The sequence below is a fragment of the Leuciscus leuciscus genome (genome assembly GCF_965113295.1).
Source record: "Leuciscus leuciscus genome assembly, chromosome: 17".
NCBI lineage: Eukaryota > Metazoa > Chordata > Actinopteri > Cypriniformes > Leuciscidae > Leuciscus > Leuciscus leuciscus.
Genome location: NC_138741.1, coordinates 30,772,476 through 30,788,270, shown reverse-complemented (window position 1 = coordinate 30,788,270; position 15,795 = coordinate 30,772,476). Strand labels below are relative to the sequence as shown.

General features: G+C 40.8%; 2 protein-coding genes and 1 long non-coding RNA gene across 4 annotated transcripts in view; 2 read left to right on the top strand and 1 right to left on the bottom strand.

Moving 5' to 3' along the window:
• Positions 1-14,007, bottom strand: part of LOC309479340 (uncharacterized protein) — a gene marked incomplete at its 5' end in the record, with an annotated part of 244,765 nt that extends 230,758 nt beyond the window's left edge. Inside the window, one exon of the mRNA XM_082143402.1 lies at positions 8,863-14,007. Coding sequence (XP_081999528.1) covers positions 9,541-14,007 — 4,467 coding nt within the window. The 3' untranslated portion in view covers positions 8,863-9,540. The remainder of the gene's footprint in view (positions 1-8,862) is intronic.
• The window catches only part of LOC309479407 (b(0,+)-type amino acid transporter 1), a 144,669-nt gene that overhangs the window by 115,093 nt on the left and 13,781 nt on the right, over positions 1-15,795 (top strand). The gene's annotated exons all lie outside the window — the stretch shown is intronic.
• Positions 291-15,223, top strand: LOC309479508. Its single transcript, XR_014199244.1, has 3 exons — positions 291-4,327; positions 4,488-8,867; positions 15,111-15,223. It is a non-coding gene; the product is annotated as an uncharacterized lncRNA (long non-coding RNA).

Genomic DNA, 15,795 nt, shown 5'->3' with positions numbered 1-15,795 from the left:
TATTAGCTGGTTGTCCTGCATCCTCAATAAACAAGCTACAGTTAGTCCAAAATGCAGCTGCTAGAGTTCTTACTAGGTCAAGAAAATATGATCATATAACACCGATTTTATCATCACTACATTGGTTACCTATAAAATTCCGTATTAATTACAAGGTATTGCTACTGACTTATAAAGCCCTAAACGGCTTAGCTCTAGTCTATTTAACGGATCTTCTATCGCCCTACAATCCATCGTGCTCTTTAAGATCACTAAATTCGAGGCTTTTGGTCATACCTAGGATATCCAGATCCACCAAAGGAGGGAGAGCATTTTCACATTTAGCTCCAAAACTCTGGAATAGCCTTCCTGATACTGTTCGTTGCTCAGACTCGCTCTCCCAGTTTAAAACTAGATTAAAGACACATCTCTTCAGCCAGGCATTCATATAATATTTTTAATCTTACAGTTAAATCCGGCCTCTAGTTCATAAACGCCAGAGGAGAACTGGCCCCCGACTGAGCCTGGGTTCTCCCAAGGTTTTTTTTTCTCCATTGGGTCACCTGATGGAGCTTTAGGTCACCATTAGGTCACTTAATGGAGTTTTTCGGTTCCTTGCCACTGTTGCCTTTGACTTGCTCAGTTGGGGATATTTTGGGGATATGTAATTTAATTTTATCAATCAATAAATTCCACTAGAAACAAACCTTGTTGTATTATTTTAATTTAATACTGTGAAGCTGTTTTGATACAATCTGTATTGTGAAAAGCGCTATACAAATATACTTTACTTGACTTGACTTGACTTTAATCATAGCCAGCTTAAAGGTTTTTGGTACGTATACTAGAGACAAACATGAATTAATGATAGTAAGAAGAGGATCTATGACCTCTGGAAGCATCTCTTTCAGTAGCTTAGTCGGTATAGGGTCTAACTAGGGTTGGGTATTGGTTGGGTTTTATCCGATACCAGTACCTACTCGGTATTTTTCAAACGGTTCCGGTGCTTAAACGGTTCTTAAACCGGTACTTAAGAAAACAAAACCGCACACACTTTATAAAAAAAAAATAATACCTGTGTGTGTTTTCTGAAAAAGATTTTCTGATTTCTGATCAAATAAAAAATTGTGCTGATGTAGCCGAAAACACTTAAGTTAAGATCAAAATTTTGTCTTCTCATATTATTTATATATATATTATATATTATAGACTTTTACAAAACAGAGAAATATCTGACACTGAGCAGAAATATTTAACACACATAGTATAGCCCCATATAAATATACTTGATATACTTCATACTTGATATGCAAGAGTTGCAGTTGGCATTAAAATACTAGACTTACCCGAAGAGGAACACTGCAGCTGAACTTGAACTTTAGCCAAGAGTGTCAGAGGTTTTGGGTTCTAATTCGTAGGTTTTTTATTTTATTTATTTTTTATTTTTTTTTAAACCGATTATGCTCATCAGTGGTTGAATATCAAGCAGGGACACTTTGTGTGCATTATATGTTGTGATTTCACCAGAACGAATATATGAGGCGCCGTCTAGGGCCTAAATCGAACTTCATTCACGCACACATAAAACGCTTGCATACACATATACTAAGTAGTCACACATACATGTATACTGCTGAATGCTCCAACTATATGAAATGCACAACGTCACATCTAAAGTCGCTCACGCACACACACACACACACACACACACACACGAGACGCGCGGAACTCTCCGCGCACATACTCATCTGAGACGCGAGCACACACACACACACACACACAAACTCGCGCACATACTCATCTGAGACGCGAGCACGCACACACAAACTCTCCGCGCACATACTCATATAGACGGCACCTCAAATAGATCGATCTCTGCAACGTATTGAAGCGCGCGTCCGAGTGAAGAAAGTGCGGTGTGCGCGAGCCACAAGAGAAAACACTGTATCAGCACCACTGATCACAGCGGCAACGAGCACTTTGATCACTTGATTTAAAAAACACATTTCAGCACTAGATCGTCTCTTATTTAACAAACGAACTAAATGAATGCTCTGCTGGTTAACTGGATATGTTTTGTTATTGGATCATTCGTGCCGCGAGATGTTTTATAGGGGGCGGTGAAAAAAGTCAGGCACCGAAATCAGGCACCGAAAGTTGCGTTCTTATTCGGTCTCGATACTACCGTTTACGTCGGAACCGGTTCCCTATTGGAACCGGGTTTCGGTACCCAACCCTAGGTTTAACATACATGTTGTCGGTTTATATGATTTAATGAGTTTAGCGAATTCTTCCTCTCCTATAGCAATAAATGAATCGAATTTTTCCTTAGGGAGACTACAATGCACTCCCTGATGCGATACTGTAGTAGACGGTTGCATAGTTATAATTTTGTCCCTGATATTATCAATCTTATAAGTGAAGAAGTTCAGAAAGTCATTACTGCTGTGTTGCTTGGAAATGTCTGGGCTTGAAGCTTTCTTTTTCGTTAGTTTAGCCACTGTTTCAAATAAATACCTAGGGTTTTGTTTATTTTCTTCTAATAGGGTTGAAAAATAAGCAGATCTAGCAGCTTTTAAGGCCTCTCTGTATGCAATCGAACTCTCTTTCCATGAAATGCAAAATACCTCTAGTTTTGTTTTCTTCCAGTTGCGCTCCATTTTTCTGGCTGCTCTCTTAAGTGCCTGAGTGTGCTCTTTGTACCACGGCGTTGGACTATTTTCTTTAATCTTCTTTAAGTGCAATGGAGAAACTGTGTCTAAAATGCTGAAAAAGAGAGAGTTAAAAGTTTCTGTTGCAATATCGAGTTCTTCTAAGCTATCTGGGATGCTGAGATGATGAAACTGATTAGGAAGATTATTAATAAAGCAATCTTTAGTGGCAGAAGTGATAGGTCTAACATATTTGTAACACGGAGTCAGCTTTGCAGCCTTGGCTATTTGTAATTTACACAAGACTAGATAATGATCTGAGATGTCATCACTCTGCTGCAGAATTTCAACGGCATCAACATTTATTCCGTGTGATAATATTAGATCTAGAGCATGATTACGACAATGAGTAGGTCCTGACACGTGTTGTCTAACTCCAATAGAGTTCAGAATGTCTTTAAATGCCAATCCCAATGCATCTTTTTCATTATCTACATGTATATTAAAATCACCAACAATTAGGACTTTATCTGCAACCAGGTAGGAGACCATTTGTCTAGGGACCACCTTCCTTTGAGAGTCAGGTATCCCTAAACTCTTAAAAACCTTATTATCTTTTGTTTTACTTATTTGAAAATTAGACATTTGTACCAGTCGCAATGAGACATTTCAAATGATAAATATGTATAATACTCTATGTTAATCATTCACATTAAACCATATATTTTTTAGTGAGTTTTTGGTGTTCTTCGCATGGGGGAGAAGGAGAGGGGGGATGAGGGAAAGAGATGTAGATTAGGATGACTCGGAAGTGAGACTTTTGTCTCGATAGTGCACAAGGGGGAGTTCAAATGTTAATTTCCAGAGAGGTCCTTTTCCCTCTCAGGGTCTGGTCGCTCTTCAACTGGACTATCCGGCATTTTCTAATTTCTCAATTATTATAGTTTTCCCTCCTTGACTTCGTGGGTCAAATTCAAATAAGTCCCTATGGAGTCACTGATAAAAGTTTGTTGTAATCCTTGAGATGTAATCCAAAAATTGTCTTTTCAATGTTAGCATCTGTAGAAGCTTGCTGTGTTCACCTGCAGAACACCTGGTCTCACCAGGGGTATGTAGCTTGAGTTCAGCAGAGGGATGAATGCGTTCAGGTTTTCATCATGTGATCCTGTGATGTGAGCAAAGTTCGTAGTCAATCTGGACCTTTGTGACTTGTTCAGTTGACGTGTCATTCCTTCACGATTGAGCACTTATGAACTTAAAGTCGTAAGGAAATGCATAGGAACACATAATGCAACAAAACAAAATCATGTCATGTTCAATATAAAATATCATGTTCATGTCAGCAAGTGCGAATGGTACATCTGGTCTCAAGTGTTTCTCAAGGTCATGTATGGTAGGGTGGTCCCATTTTAAATATCCAATTCTTCACTACCAAGGTGATGTTAAATGGTAGTGGAATTTAAATATTCTTGGTCTGAATTATTCAAAGGAAATGCAGCAAGAGGTCGGTGTAACCTAAATAATCAAATCAATGGTACGCATCAATAAATCTTGTAATAACAGTAATAATAATAATAATCACTTTGTTTGTTCAGCAATCTTCCAATACAAGCCACCTATGCAGATCTAAGAAGTGACTGGGAACATGCTTAGCCATACAAGAATGGAGATTGTTCATTTCTTGCAACAGTTTGTGTGTGTGTGTGTGTGTGTGTGTGTGTGTGTGTGTGTGTGTGTGTGTGTGTGTGTGTGTGTGTGTGTGTGTGTGTGTGTGTGTGTGTGTGTGTGTGTGTGTGTGTGTGTGTGTGTGTGTGTGTGTGTGTGTGTGTGTGTGTGTGTGTGTTGTGTGTGTGAAAGAGAGAGTGTGTGTGTTGTGCTGGCTAAGTCACAGTTGATGACCGGGTTAAATTGTAAATTTTGTAATTGATTGAAGCGCTCACACTTCAGATCTATCCGTTTTTTATGATGTTTCTGTTATCAGTGGTATGTTGACAAATCAGGGGCCCTCTGATTTTCCAACCACTCTAATAACAGTCAGAAAGTTTTAACATTTTGAAATTTAATAGCAGGTCTGTCTCTGCTTTATAATTTGCATAATTGATTTGTGACTGTAGCCATTCATATGTATATTACAGTGTTTTCCCATGAGTTGGCAGTGTGTTGTGGATAGCGTATGCTATGTGTGTCTCTGTTGGACTGTCATCATGGAATCAGCTTTAACATCCTACGTGTGTGAAGCTATCTAGATCTGTTAGTGTGACGATGGACAATAGATCTTTGGTGAAGTGACACTTTTGGACTCTATGTCATCTTTATCTTCTTATGATGTTTAGTGTTCATCCTGGATAGACTGGATCTATTCAGGTGATGATGCAGTGAGGGTGTAGTGATGGAGGTGTGTGTTCAGTGTTCATGTCTAGGAGATGGGTGGAATATAATCTATAATAATTGTGTTGCAAATTTAGTTCCAGTTCTATACTGGGGGGCCATATTTATGCAGAGATGTACTGTTGTGAGATGTGAACGGCCTCTTGAAGTGTCTTTTCACCCATCTCCCGAGTCTCAGGTTATGTTCTAACAATTCCGCTGTCCTGGCTTTGATCCAGGTCCGGCCCGTCCTGGCATCCGTCCTGCGAGGAATTTGCAGAAGTAAACCTGAGACAGAAACAAATGCAGAGAGAACCACAGTTAATTCTGATATTTTCAACAACTCCAAATTCAGACATGTGGAATTCTTTTACTTGCTCCATTATCATGTCCATTGCAATTTTAATTCCAGTTGTTGCATGAAACCGAGTTTCATTTACCAAGTCTGAATTATTGCTGTTGTTTCAGTGCATTGTGTGACACCTGAAGCTGCTTTTGCAGTTCAGCCTTCACAGTCTGCTGTGTCATATGAGCATTAGAGCAATGCTCATGGCTTTACTTCAAGTAGCTCTCATTACAGCCAGATCTGTGGGCAGAAATGAGTTCACCTGTTTCTGTGTTGCCTGCTAAGCATTTGCTGGTGTCGTTCACACATTTAGTTAGTGCATATCTTTTGTGACCTGCAAAAGGCTGATGTACAAAAGTACTTCTGTCTGATGTTAGATATTCACACCCTCCTTGTAAATTTACTTCTCTGATCAGATTCAGTTTTAGTTGGTGCACCCCAGTCAAGGATGATTGGGTTTGCTATTACCTGTGCCACACTTCTAGACATTTCTAGCCGTGAAAAAATAGGCAAAAAATAAAAGCACACCCCTACCCTTTTGGCACTGGGTAGCACACCAATTAAACTGAATTTTAAGGATTAATTTTACATAATGATTATAACATAATGTATATTATAATTCTAGTTATAATACAATTATATTATATTTAAGAATCTAAATTCATACATCTGTATGGTGCCCTGTTGGCCTGTATACAGTAGCCAGCACAAATCTCAAACATGATTTATCATTTACACTATATATTGCTATATTAAGCACCAACACTTCAAAATAATTATACAGATGGTGGACAACCAGAATGCCTATTACCGCCGCGCCAGAAAATAAACCAGCCGCATTTCAAAGTCGTTCCCGAAATGACCGCCAGGTGGCGCAAAGAGACATTTTGCAAAACAGCAGCAATTGCCGTATTTTAAAATGTAAGTGGGTTAAATATAAAACCCTAAGCCTAATAGGCATATTTTTCATATATATAAATAGGCCTATTAGGCTACAACAGAATAGAACCAAAGATAGAATCAATTTTAGAACTCAAAAGTTAAAAATAGAGACGATATTAGCAGCAATCGACGCTGAATATTTTTACTATTCTATTGAGGAATTAGATAAATGAAGAGCTCTCGTGAGCGATACAATTGCATAGTGATTTATAGTGATTTCAAAAGCAGTCCTTAAAAAAAAAAAAATACATGGAGTAGTGTGGCATAATTTTTGAGAGATTACGTGGAACGCGTTTTAGTTAAGATCCTGGTTTCAATGCCCTTAATGTATATAGGCTAGGCTACTGCTTTAAAAAAATGTCACAACGCGTTTTGAGATTGTTTTGAATTAAACATTGAAGTTTAAAATGTAGTGTTTTGGCACACCAGGCCGAGTGGCGTTACGCATTGTTCAAAAATCAGGTTTTATTCTGGCATGTTGAATTGGCGTTAGATTTTTTTTTTTGATTTATTAGATTTAGATTTTAGATTTCGTTAGATTTTTTTTTCTCATAACAGCTAAAATAACTTAATAAATGCCTTGTCTTAATATGACCTACTTAATATAGGCAATAGGCATATAATAGCCTATATAATAAATTAGCAAAACTTGGCCACTAAATATTTAATTTTCAATTATTTTAATTATCACAATTAAAGTTTTAATTTTATTAAATTGAACAAGCGCAACAATCAGCATTTAATCAAATATTCTAAAAGATGTTTATTTCAACATAATATTTCGTTTTTTCGACATAATATGTGTGCGTGCAACAAGCAAGATGTGTATTTGTAAATCCGGTGATGCGTGCATTGATTTTTATCAATAAACTAGTGTTTTCTGACAGTGTCGACTGCAAAGATGAAGTTGACGATCGCCATATGTAGTGAACGCACCTAGAGAGAAATGCACATAAAGACATAATCAGAGAGTAGCCTTTTTCTTTTCGTTTTGAATTATTTCGTTTGAAGACATTTCAAGCTTTGTGTATTTGATGTATTTATCATGTCTGTGTGAGGCATACGCTGAGTTTCGTTAAGTTAGGAGGATGAGATGCGCTCCAGCTGACCAATGCAAGTGACCGCGCGGGCGCCTCCATGATTAGTGTCTGTTATATTTGCTTCTCTTACTTATTCAATCCAGGCAATTGGTTGATGAAAAATTGATTAAAATTAAGATACAATTTATAGAAAACGAAATTCACTTTAAAGAAAGGTTTTCTACTAAACAAAACTTAATGAAGTGGTCAAAATCATGTCTGACCCACTCCATATCCATCTCTCGATATAATGCATCCTATCTTACTCGTGCTGTTCACTTTTCATATTCAACATAGATGGAAAAAAATAACATTATAATATTTTAACAAATATGATACTAAATGAGATTATTTAATGGCTACAACAGTAGCCTATAGTAGGCCTATAGACTCTATTTGTACAAATTTCTGCACATTAATTTAATTAAATGAAACCTTGTAACGAATTCACACTGTAGGGTAGACTGTGTACTGTTGAGACACCTTAAATAACTTGCGTTCGCAGCAAGCACAAGTTGTGATTTTTGCTGTGCACTTGCATATTAGTGTCAGCTGGGAAGGAAATATAGAGACCAGGGGTGCGTTCTCCGATAACGTTGTCTCTTAGCGCGCTACGAAGACTCAAAAGGTACACCTTAACTACAGGTATACCTTTCCTACGTGTGTTCTCCGAACTATACCTTAGGATGTTGCTTAAGGTAAACCTTCTTAAGTTCGACCTTAGCAGGTGCTGTCCATGGTGGAGGCGCTGAATAGGTTGATATCGATGCCTCGATGATCGATTGTGCGCTCTTTCCTTCACAGCGGAATAGGTAAAGTATTGAGAAAACAATGTTCTTTATAAAGAAGCGTTTTAGAAATAGTACAAACTGCATTTATCGGGGCTCATTTAAATATGTACATGCAGAAATAAATATGATTATGTGTTTATAATTTAGCAAGTGTGCAATCCCAAACCCTCACGGCCATAAGTGTGTTAATGTTCTCCACAACGTATGCTGATTATCCACCAGCCATGTAGTTGACATACACTAACTGGCTCCGCGGACGGCGCCGTCTTTGATTTAAAACAAGTACTCGCTGTCTTGCTGCCATAGCTATAAAGTTTGTGTAAACTCATCTTTCTTTATATAGACTCCTAAGCCTTTTCTGTCAAATGGTTCGCCAGCTGATGTGCCTTAGGATAGTAGCCTAATTTAAAAAAGCTAACAACCATTAGTGTATGGAAACTTTATTAATGAAAACACTTCCATACACTGGGTGTAGGCTATAACAACATAAGTATTTTATGTGTACATTTTTTAAGTAAAGTAAAAATGTAATTTTAATACTAAATCAGATTTTATATTAAATGTTCATATAAAATTTTCTATGTGTAATTAAACTGCGATGTAAAAAAGCTTTTTGCGTAGTGGTGGCCACTAGGGGTATGAACCGTCAGCAGCGATAAGGTATAGCTAAGAGCGCTCCAGACCAACCTTACGAACGTATGACTTACAGAAGGTGGGCAATTCTTAGACTACGGGCACTTTCATGTCCTTTGATCATATTTTATAAAAAACATTTAATTTTGAAAAATTAACACTTTCATAGTTAAATTTACAATGAAAGTACTTTAGGAACTTTTTACCGGTAGTCTACGATGATTTTTTACCTTTTTAAACATCATTATACATGCAAATATTGCTGTTTTGTGCTTGTCCCACACCCAGACTTCTGATCTTCAATAATGAAAAAGAAGTGTAAAAAAAATATTTATCTATTTTTTTTTAGTATGACTGAATAAAGTATCAGTAAAAGAATCAAAACATAATTGAGGTATTTAAGGTCAGACAACTATTAATGTGATTTTATATACAAAATGTAGTTGTCCCACAGTATTGCCGTAATTTCCACCACAACGCTGTAATGTCCCTTTAAAAAGTTTTTTTGAAAGATTGTTTGGATAGTTTCTATGGAGATGAACAATGACATCACAGCACATGTCTGACATGGAGGAGATTTTAAATTTCATTATTACACTATTCGATGCGGCCGCCCCTTGACAGGCTCGTAGAGTTGCCCCCACTAACTCTCGCCAGGTCTTGAATTGCGTAACATCGGGAAGGTTGGACTCTGTTTCAACTGCCATTACGGAGTAGCAGGTTAGGCCTTTCAATTCGGAAACTACTTCTGACTATGCAACTTCAGGTCTTTTAGGCCAGTGCTCTGGGCTCTGTTTCAAGAATGGAGGCCCTTGACTCCATCGACTGGGCTCGGCCAAACTTTGGAGGGTTTTGCCTCTCGTAATGTCATCAGCTGGGTTATCCTGTGTATTAACATACCTCCATGAGCTGTGGTCTGTTAATTCTTGCATCTCGGTGACTCGTGTCCCAACGAACACCTTGTACCGGCAGGAGTCTGACTGAATCCACTCTAGCACAGTCATGGAGTCTGTCCACAGAATTGTCTGACTGATGGAGAGTGTCAACTCATTCCTAACCAGTTTGGCCAGCTGAGCTCCAGCTAAGGCAGCGCAAAGCTCCAGGCGAGGTATAGACTGCTGCCTCTTAGGAGCAACCCGTGATCTGGCCATTATGAAGGAAACATGAATGTCACTACTGGTTTGAACGGCCAAATATGTCACTGAACCGTACGCTCTTTCAGAGGCATCGCAGAAAACATGAAGAGAACTGTGCTGTTCTGCTGCAGTTGTAGAGGCTGGCGTATAACAGCGAGGAATGGAAACTGCACTGAGTTGTTTTAGCTCGCTTTCCCAGTCGGTCCAGGCGGCCTGAAGGTTTGGTGGTAGATCTGGGTCATCCCAGTCTCTCTTTTTAGCCCACAACTGTTGGATGATCACCTTTGCTCTGGTGGTAAAAGGTAGTATGAACCCCAGTGGATCATATTGGGAAGCCAACACCTGGTAAGCAGCTCTCATAGTCAGTTCTGCATGCTCAATGAGCCGATAATGGTAGCCGAGGGTATCAGCTGCGCAATTCCACCTGAGGCCTAATGTGGGCTCCATAGGGTCAACACGGTTTTGCACTAACCACTGCTCTGTGGCTGATGACTGGGCTTCCGTCGGAAGATGAGCTACCACCGCTGGATGACTGCTAGCCCACTGTCTTAGGTCGAACCCTCCTTCTGCTAACATGCTGCGTAACTGATCCACAGTTTGCTTGGCTGCTGAGACAGTAGGGAAGCTTGTCAGGCAGTTATCCACGTAGAAGCTTTGGTGGACTAGCTGTTGTAGCCCTGGATATTTGGCCTCAGAATTGCAAGCATGGTGTTGCAGAGCAAAGATGGCACAGCATGGACTGCTTGTCGTGCCGAATGGCAGAACCTGCCACTCGTATACATCTGGAAGGTTTTCACTCTGCAGATCTCTCCAAATGAAACGGAGAAAGGGCCTGTCCTTCGGCAATAGACGGACCTGATGGAACATGCCCTTGATATCTGAGCTTACTGCTACAGGATGCTGTCTGAATCTCAGGAGTACTCCTAACAGCGATGGTCCAAGTGTGGGACCTGGGAGGAGATGATCATTCAAGGACAGACCGTGGTATCTGAAAGAACAGTCGAACACCAGTCGTTGCTTATTGTTATGACTCACGAGATGATGGGGCAGGTACCATGACTCTGTTTGTGTCGCTTCCGTTTGGTTAAGCTTGACCACGTAACCTGCCTCGATGAGTTTGGCAATCTCTCCTGAATAGATTGAGGCCTTGTCAGGGTCCTTCTGGAGCCTCCTTTCAGTGTTCCTCAGATTTGCAAGGACGGATTGCATGGAGCCCTTAAGTTCTGGAGCACCTGGGTTCCACAGAAGAGGGGTGGCGTAACGCTGTACTCCCTTGACATTGACTCGCTGAGTTTGAGACTCAAGCAACTGCATAGCCTCTTTGTCTTGCCTAGACCGGACAACCAGTTTCTCGTTGCGAAAGGGCAGCACATCCAGTTGCCATAACCTCTCCACATTTCTGTAGAGAAGATCATCTGGGTGGTCAGTGGAAACGAAGAAACACTGCTGCACTGGTTCTCGGCCGGTAGTACTCATTTCCGCCCCTTGGAGTGCCCAGCCGAGAGCTGTACAAACTGCCACGGGTCCCCCTTTGGTGCCTTGACGAATAGGCTCTTTAGCAGTAATAAGGTGAACTTGGTCTGAACCTATGAGCACCAGTGGACGTACCTTGTGAAATGGCTGTAGTGGAACTCCTCTTAGATGTGCATACCGTCTCTGAAGAGTCTGAACTGGGTATGACTGTTCCACCAGATCAATGCCAGAAGCTGTGAATGCTCCAAACACTTGATAGCGTTTCTCTGGTTTACCTCTTGGAGAGATATCGAAGGTGACTTTTGAGCCATTGAGGTAAGTAGTGTCTGGTCGGACTGTACGAAGTGCTAGAGTCTCAGGTTCACCTTTAAGCTGGAGCTGCTGGACAGCAGTAGGTAGGATCATGGTGCGCTGTGCTCCGTCATCTAATATTGCATAAGTCTCTATTGTCTTTGATTTGTGGTGCAGCAGCACAGGCACCACTTTCAGAAGGACTCTACCAGATGCAATGGATGGCAAGAGGTAGATGCGGCTCTCCGAGGTAGCTGATGATGTATCAGTTGCACGACTTCGGGCCACGCCATGAAGCACTTGAAGGTGAATACCACCACAGTCACTGCAGGGTTTCTTCAGATTACAGGTCTCATGCGCATGGGAACGGGCACATTTCCAGCAGCGCTTCCCCTCTGAAATCCACTTACAAAGATCAGACACTGACTGTTCTTTAATACTACTGCATCGAGTGATGTAGTGGTCTTTACTGCCACAGAAAAGACAGTTGACTTTGAGGGGGGTCTTCTTCCAAGACACCTTAGGACTGGGGGATGCTTTATCCTCAGTGGGTGCTGCACCATGATACAAGGCTGTGCTTTGGCTTCTTGGTTTAGCAGCACTCTTCTCCTTTGAACCGCTGTGATCTCTTTCATACTGGTAGCGTTGCACTAACCTACTAGACAATCTCTGTTGCTGAGCTTTGATGTCGAGCCACCCTGTGAAGTCTTGTAGGTTGTACGGGTTAATACTGGGGGAGTTGAGCTTCCCTTGTAGCTGGAGAAACTCTATGAAACCATCTCGCAAGTACTTCGGCAACTTACTAAGCAAACGATCCACATGCGAGCAGCAGTTCAACTCCATCCCTCTGGGTCCCTCCAAAGATAACAGCATGCTCACTAAGAGGTGGACACGGAGAGCGAAACTCTGAAAACTGCGTGCATCGTTTGGTTTTACCTCTGGTGCTGTGAGGATTGCTGCTATTTCGCTCTGCGCCAGCTGATGGGGTTGGCCATATTGCAACTGAAGAGCTTGCATAGCTGCAGAGTACGGGTAGGGATGATGGCGGCAGGACTGGCCAATCATTTGTGCCTCAGGCAATTTAAGGTGTTCCAGCAAGATGTGATGCTTGTATTTTTCATCTAGCTCTGCATGAGGTTCCAGAAGATTGTCCAAAGCTAATTTCAAGTTAGCGAATTCCCTTTCGTTGTCATTCACAAAATCAGGAATCTTTGGCTGGGGGACAGCATGCAAAGGGCGGTGAGGCACCAAGTATTCTGGTCGCTTCAGTGACTGGCTCAATGGCTGTAGAGAAGTGTTTGCGAGAGCAGGAATGTTCATGGCAGGAACTGAAGCACTGTGCAGGGTTTGAGGCACTGATGCTACTGGCATTGTAGTATAGTGGGGAACTGAAAAACTGGGTGCAAGTGGAGCCGCGACAGGTTGTCGAGGAGAAGGTGCCACTGTTGTATAGATGTAAGGCACACTGGGATGCTGGTAGGTTGGCGTGGGAGCTACTATCTGTGGCTGCATCCGAGGCTGAAAGGCAGTTCCAGCATCGCCATAAGGGCAAAACTGTGAATTAAGCAGTAGTGGCACAGTATCTGCTCTTGTGTCATACTGTGGTTGGCGCACAGCGGCAGGTAACGTACCAGACGAAATTGGTGAATACAAAGGGAGTGAAGTGACTGGCTGTATTGGTACGAAACCAGAGTTAAAGTGCTCTGCCTCTGCAGTAGGTGTGCTTACATTTATTTGTGTGGCACTCACATGTCCTTGTCCTTTGGTATGTAACTCAATGTCAGGTGACTGTGATGAATAGGAAGAATGACTTGATGAAGGGGTCAGATGAGGTGAGTTTTCTGGAGGTGATCTCATCAGTGGTGTGGCAGGCTTTACACTTTGCACCTCTTCATCCCCTTCTTCCCTCAGGAATGATGTGATATGTTTCATCAGATCCTGACGCCGACGCTGTCGTTTTTCGTACTGCTTGAGTTTGCTCTGAAGCGCAGCCATATCAGCAGCTTCATCTCTTTCCTTCTCGGAGATAGACTTCATTAATTCCCTCAGTGAACTCGTACTTAATAAGTCTGTGGAGCTTGTGGCTGGATGCTCACCCTGGCTGGAGGCTGGTCGTGATTGACTAATTATGCCCACTGCGGCTGCTGCTCCTCTCTGCTCCGCTGGCACCTCTGCTGTTGGTGGGGAGGAAAGAGCAGGTCGGTGATGGCTGTAATCAAGGAGATACTCCTCCAGATGCTTGGGTGTGCGACGATGCCGTGAGGGTCTGTCTGACGTCTCAGCATGAGGGAGAGAGGTTGATCGCTTTTCCAATGACATCACTGCAGTAGTCAATAGATCCGGCTCGAAGGACCATATGTTGGGGATTGCCCCCCTGAAAACTGGTGGATTATATTATTGACCGCTGCAGAACTCTGGTCAGGGAGTCGGAGTCATCAGACAGAGTTTAGTCGTTTATTGCACAAGAGTGACCATATACACATAAGTGTACTTGAGGTACTTTTTTGTCATAAACTTTCTCTTGCACATAACTGCACATGAATGCGTGCACGCGATATGATCGCTCAACTGGAGTAGCTTAGTGAATAGGCAATTACGCTGAGTCCGTATGTGCTGAGAACGCTGCACTACGTTATTTGCTTACAACGCAACTTAACAGAATTCACAACAATTAGAATGTTACAATTACAATTTATGCGTAACTTAAATTTTTTTGTGACTATTTGTGGTTAAAGTTGTTTACAGTAAGACTGTAACTGTTCATCTGGTTATGGAACCAAACAGACTAATGGATAATGATTTGTTAAATGGGTTTCAAATAAATGTTTTCTGTTATTCTACATGGACGTCCATTCATTGTCATTTCCACAACACCCAGTCATTTCCACCACCTCATAACTTTTTAGAAAATATGTACAAAATTCGAATCACTCATTAAAAATGTCTGCATAGTTTATGGGATAATGTTCCACTTAATGTAATAACACAAGTAGTTATTTTTCTGAAATGTATCTAACCAATGCAATATTATATTTCAGGTTGTGGTGGATGTAAGCTTTGTGTTTGGGCCTCATGACAATTAATTTACTTAATCCACAAATCTATGGTAATTGCAATATAGGTATAAATTGGTAAAACTATGTGTGAAAGTGCTCTTACACTGTTAAGAAATTATGTATATCATAATAATTTTAAATAAAAATCAAATATTTACATGTGATGGAAATGACATTTGTTCAGTGCGGATCGGAAAATATGTCAAAAAACACCAATTTGTCTTATAATGTAAGTGCGTTCTCTTATGGATCATTAAACTAGACTAGTTATATTTAACTGTTAGACTGTGACAATTTTGATTTGAACACTTTTTTTTACCTCAAATTCACAAGGCCAAAAGTGCCCATAGTTGAAGAACCACCCAGGTATACTTAACTAAGAAGGTTTCGGAAACCACGTATTAACGATAAGGTAGGCTACTTCTTAAGGTACAACTTAAGAACGACGTAGCGTTAAGGTAGTTTCGGAGAACGCACCCCAGGGCTGAGATTCCCGATAACGTTGTCTCTTAGCGCGCTACGAAGACTCTTAAGGTATAACTTAACTGAAGGTATACCATTTCTAGGCGTGTTCCCCGAACTATACCTTAGGAAGCTGCTTAAGATATACCTTCTTACGTGCGACGTTACCAGGTGCTGTCCGTGGCGATGGTGCTGAATCTGCTGATATCGATGGCTCGAGAATCAATTATTCTCTCGTGCAAGGGCTGATTATCTGAGAAAGCGGTGTTCTTTATAAAAAAAAAGCACTTTAGAAATAGTTGAAATTGCATTTATTAGGACTCATGGGATATTATAAAAAGTAATCCAAACTATTATAGCCTATAATAGCATTGCCTACATATTTTAAAATTGTATCATATATTGCTGCCATAATAACCATTTAAATTTGTATGTGCTTTCTTCTCTTTCCCATTTTTGTTCGCTGAGGTGGAGCTGCGATGAAATATTGTTCTTGTAAATACTTTCAAGCATTTCAGTAATAAAAGTGTACGTCACGTACGGTGCTCGGCAGTGATCAAAAAGGATTTAAACAGTGAATTTTGAATCT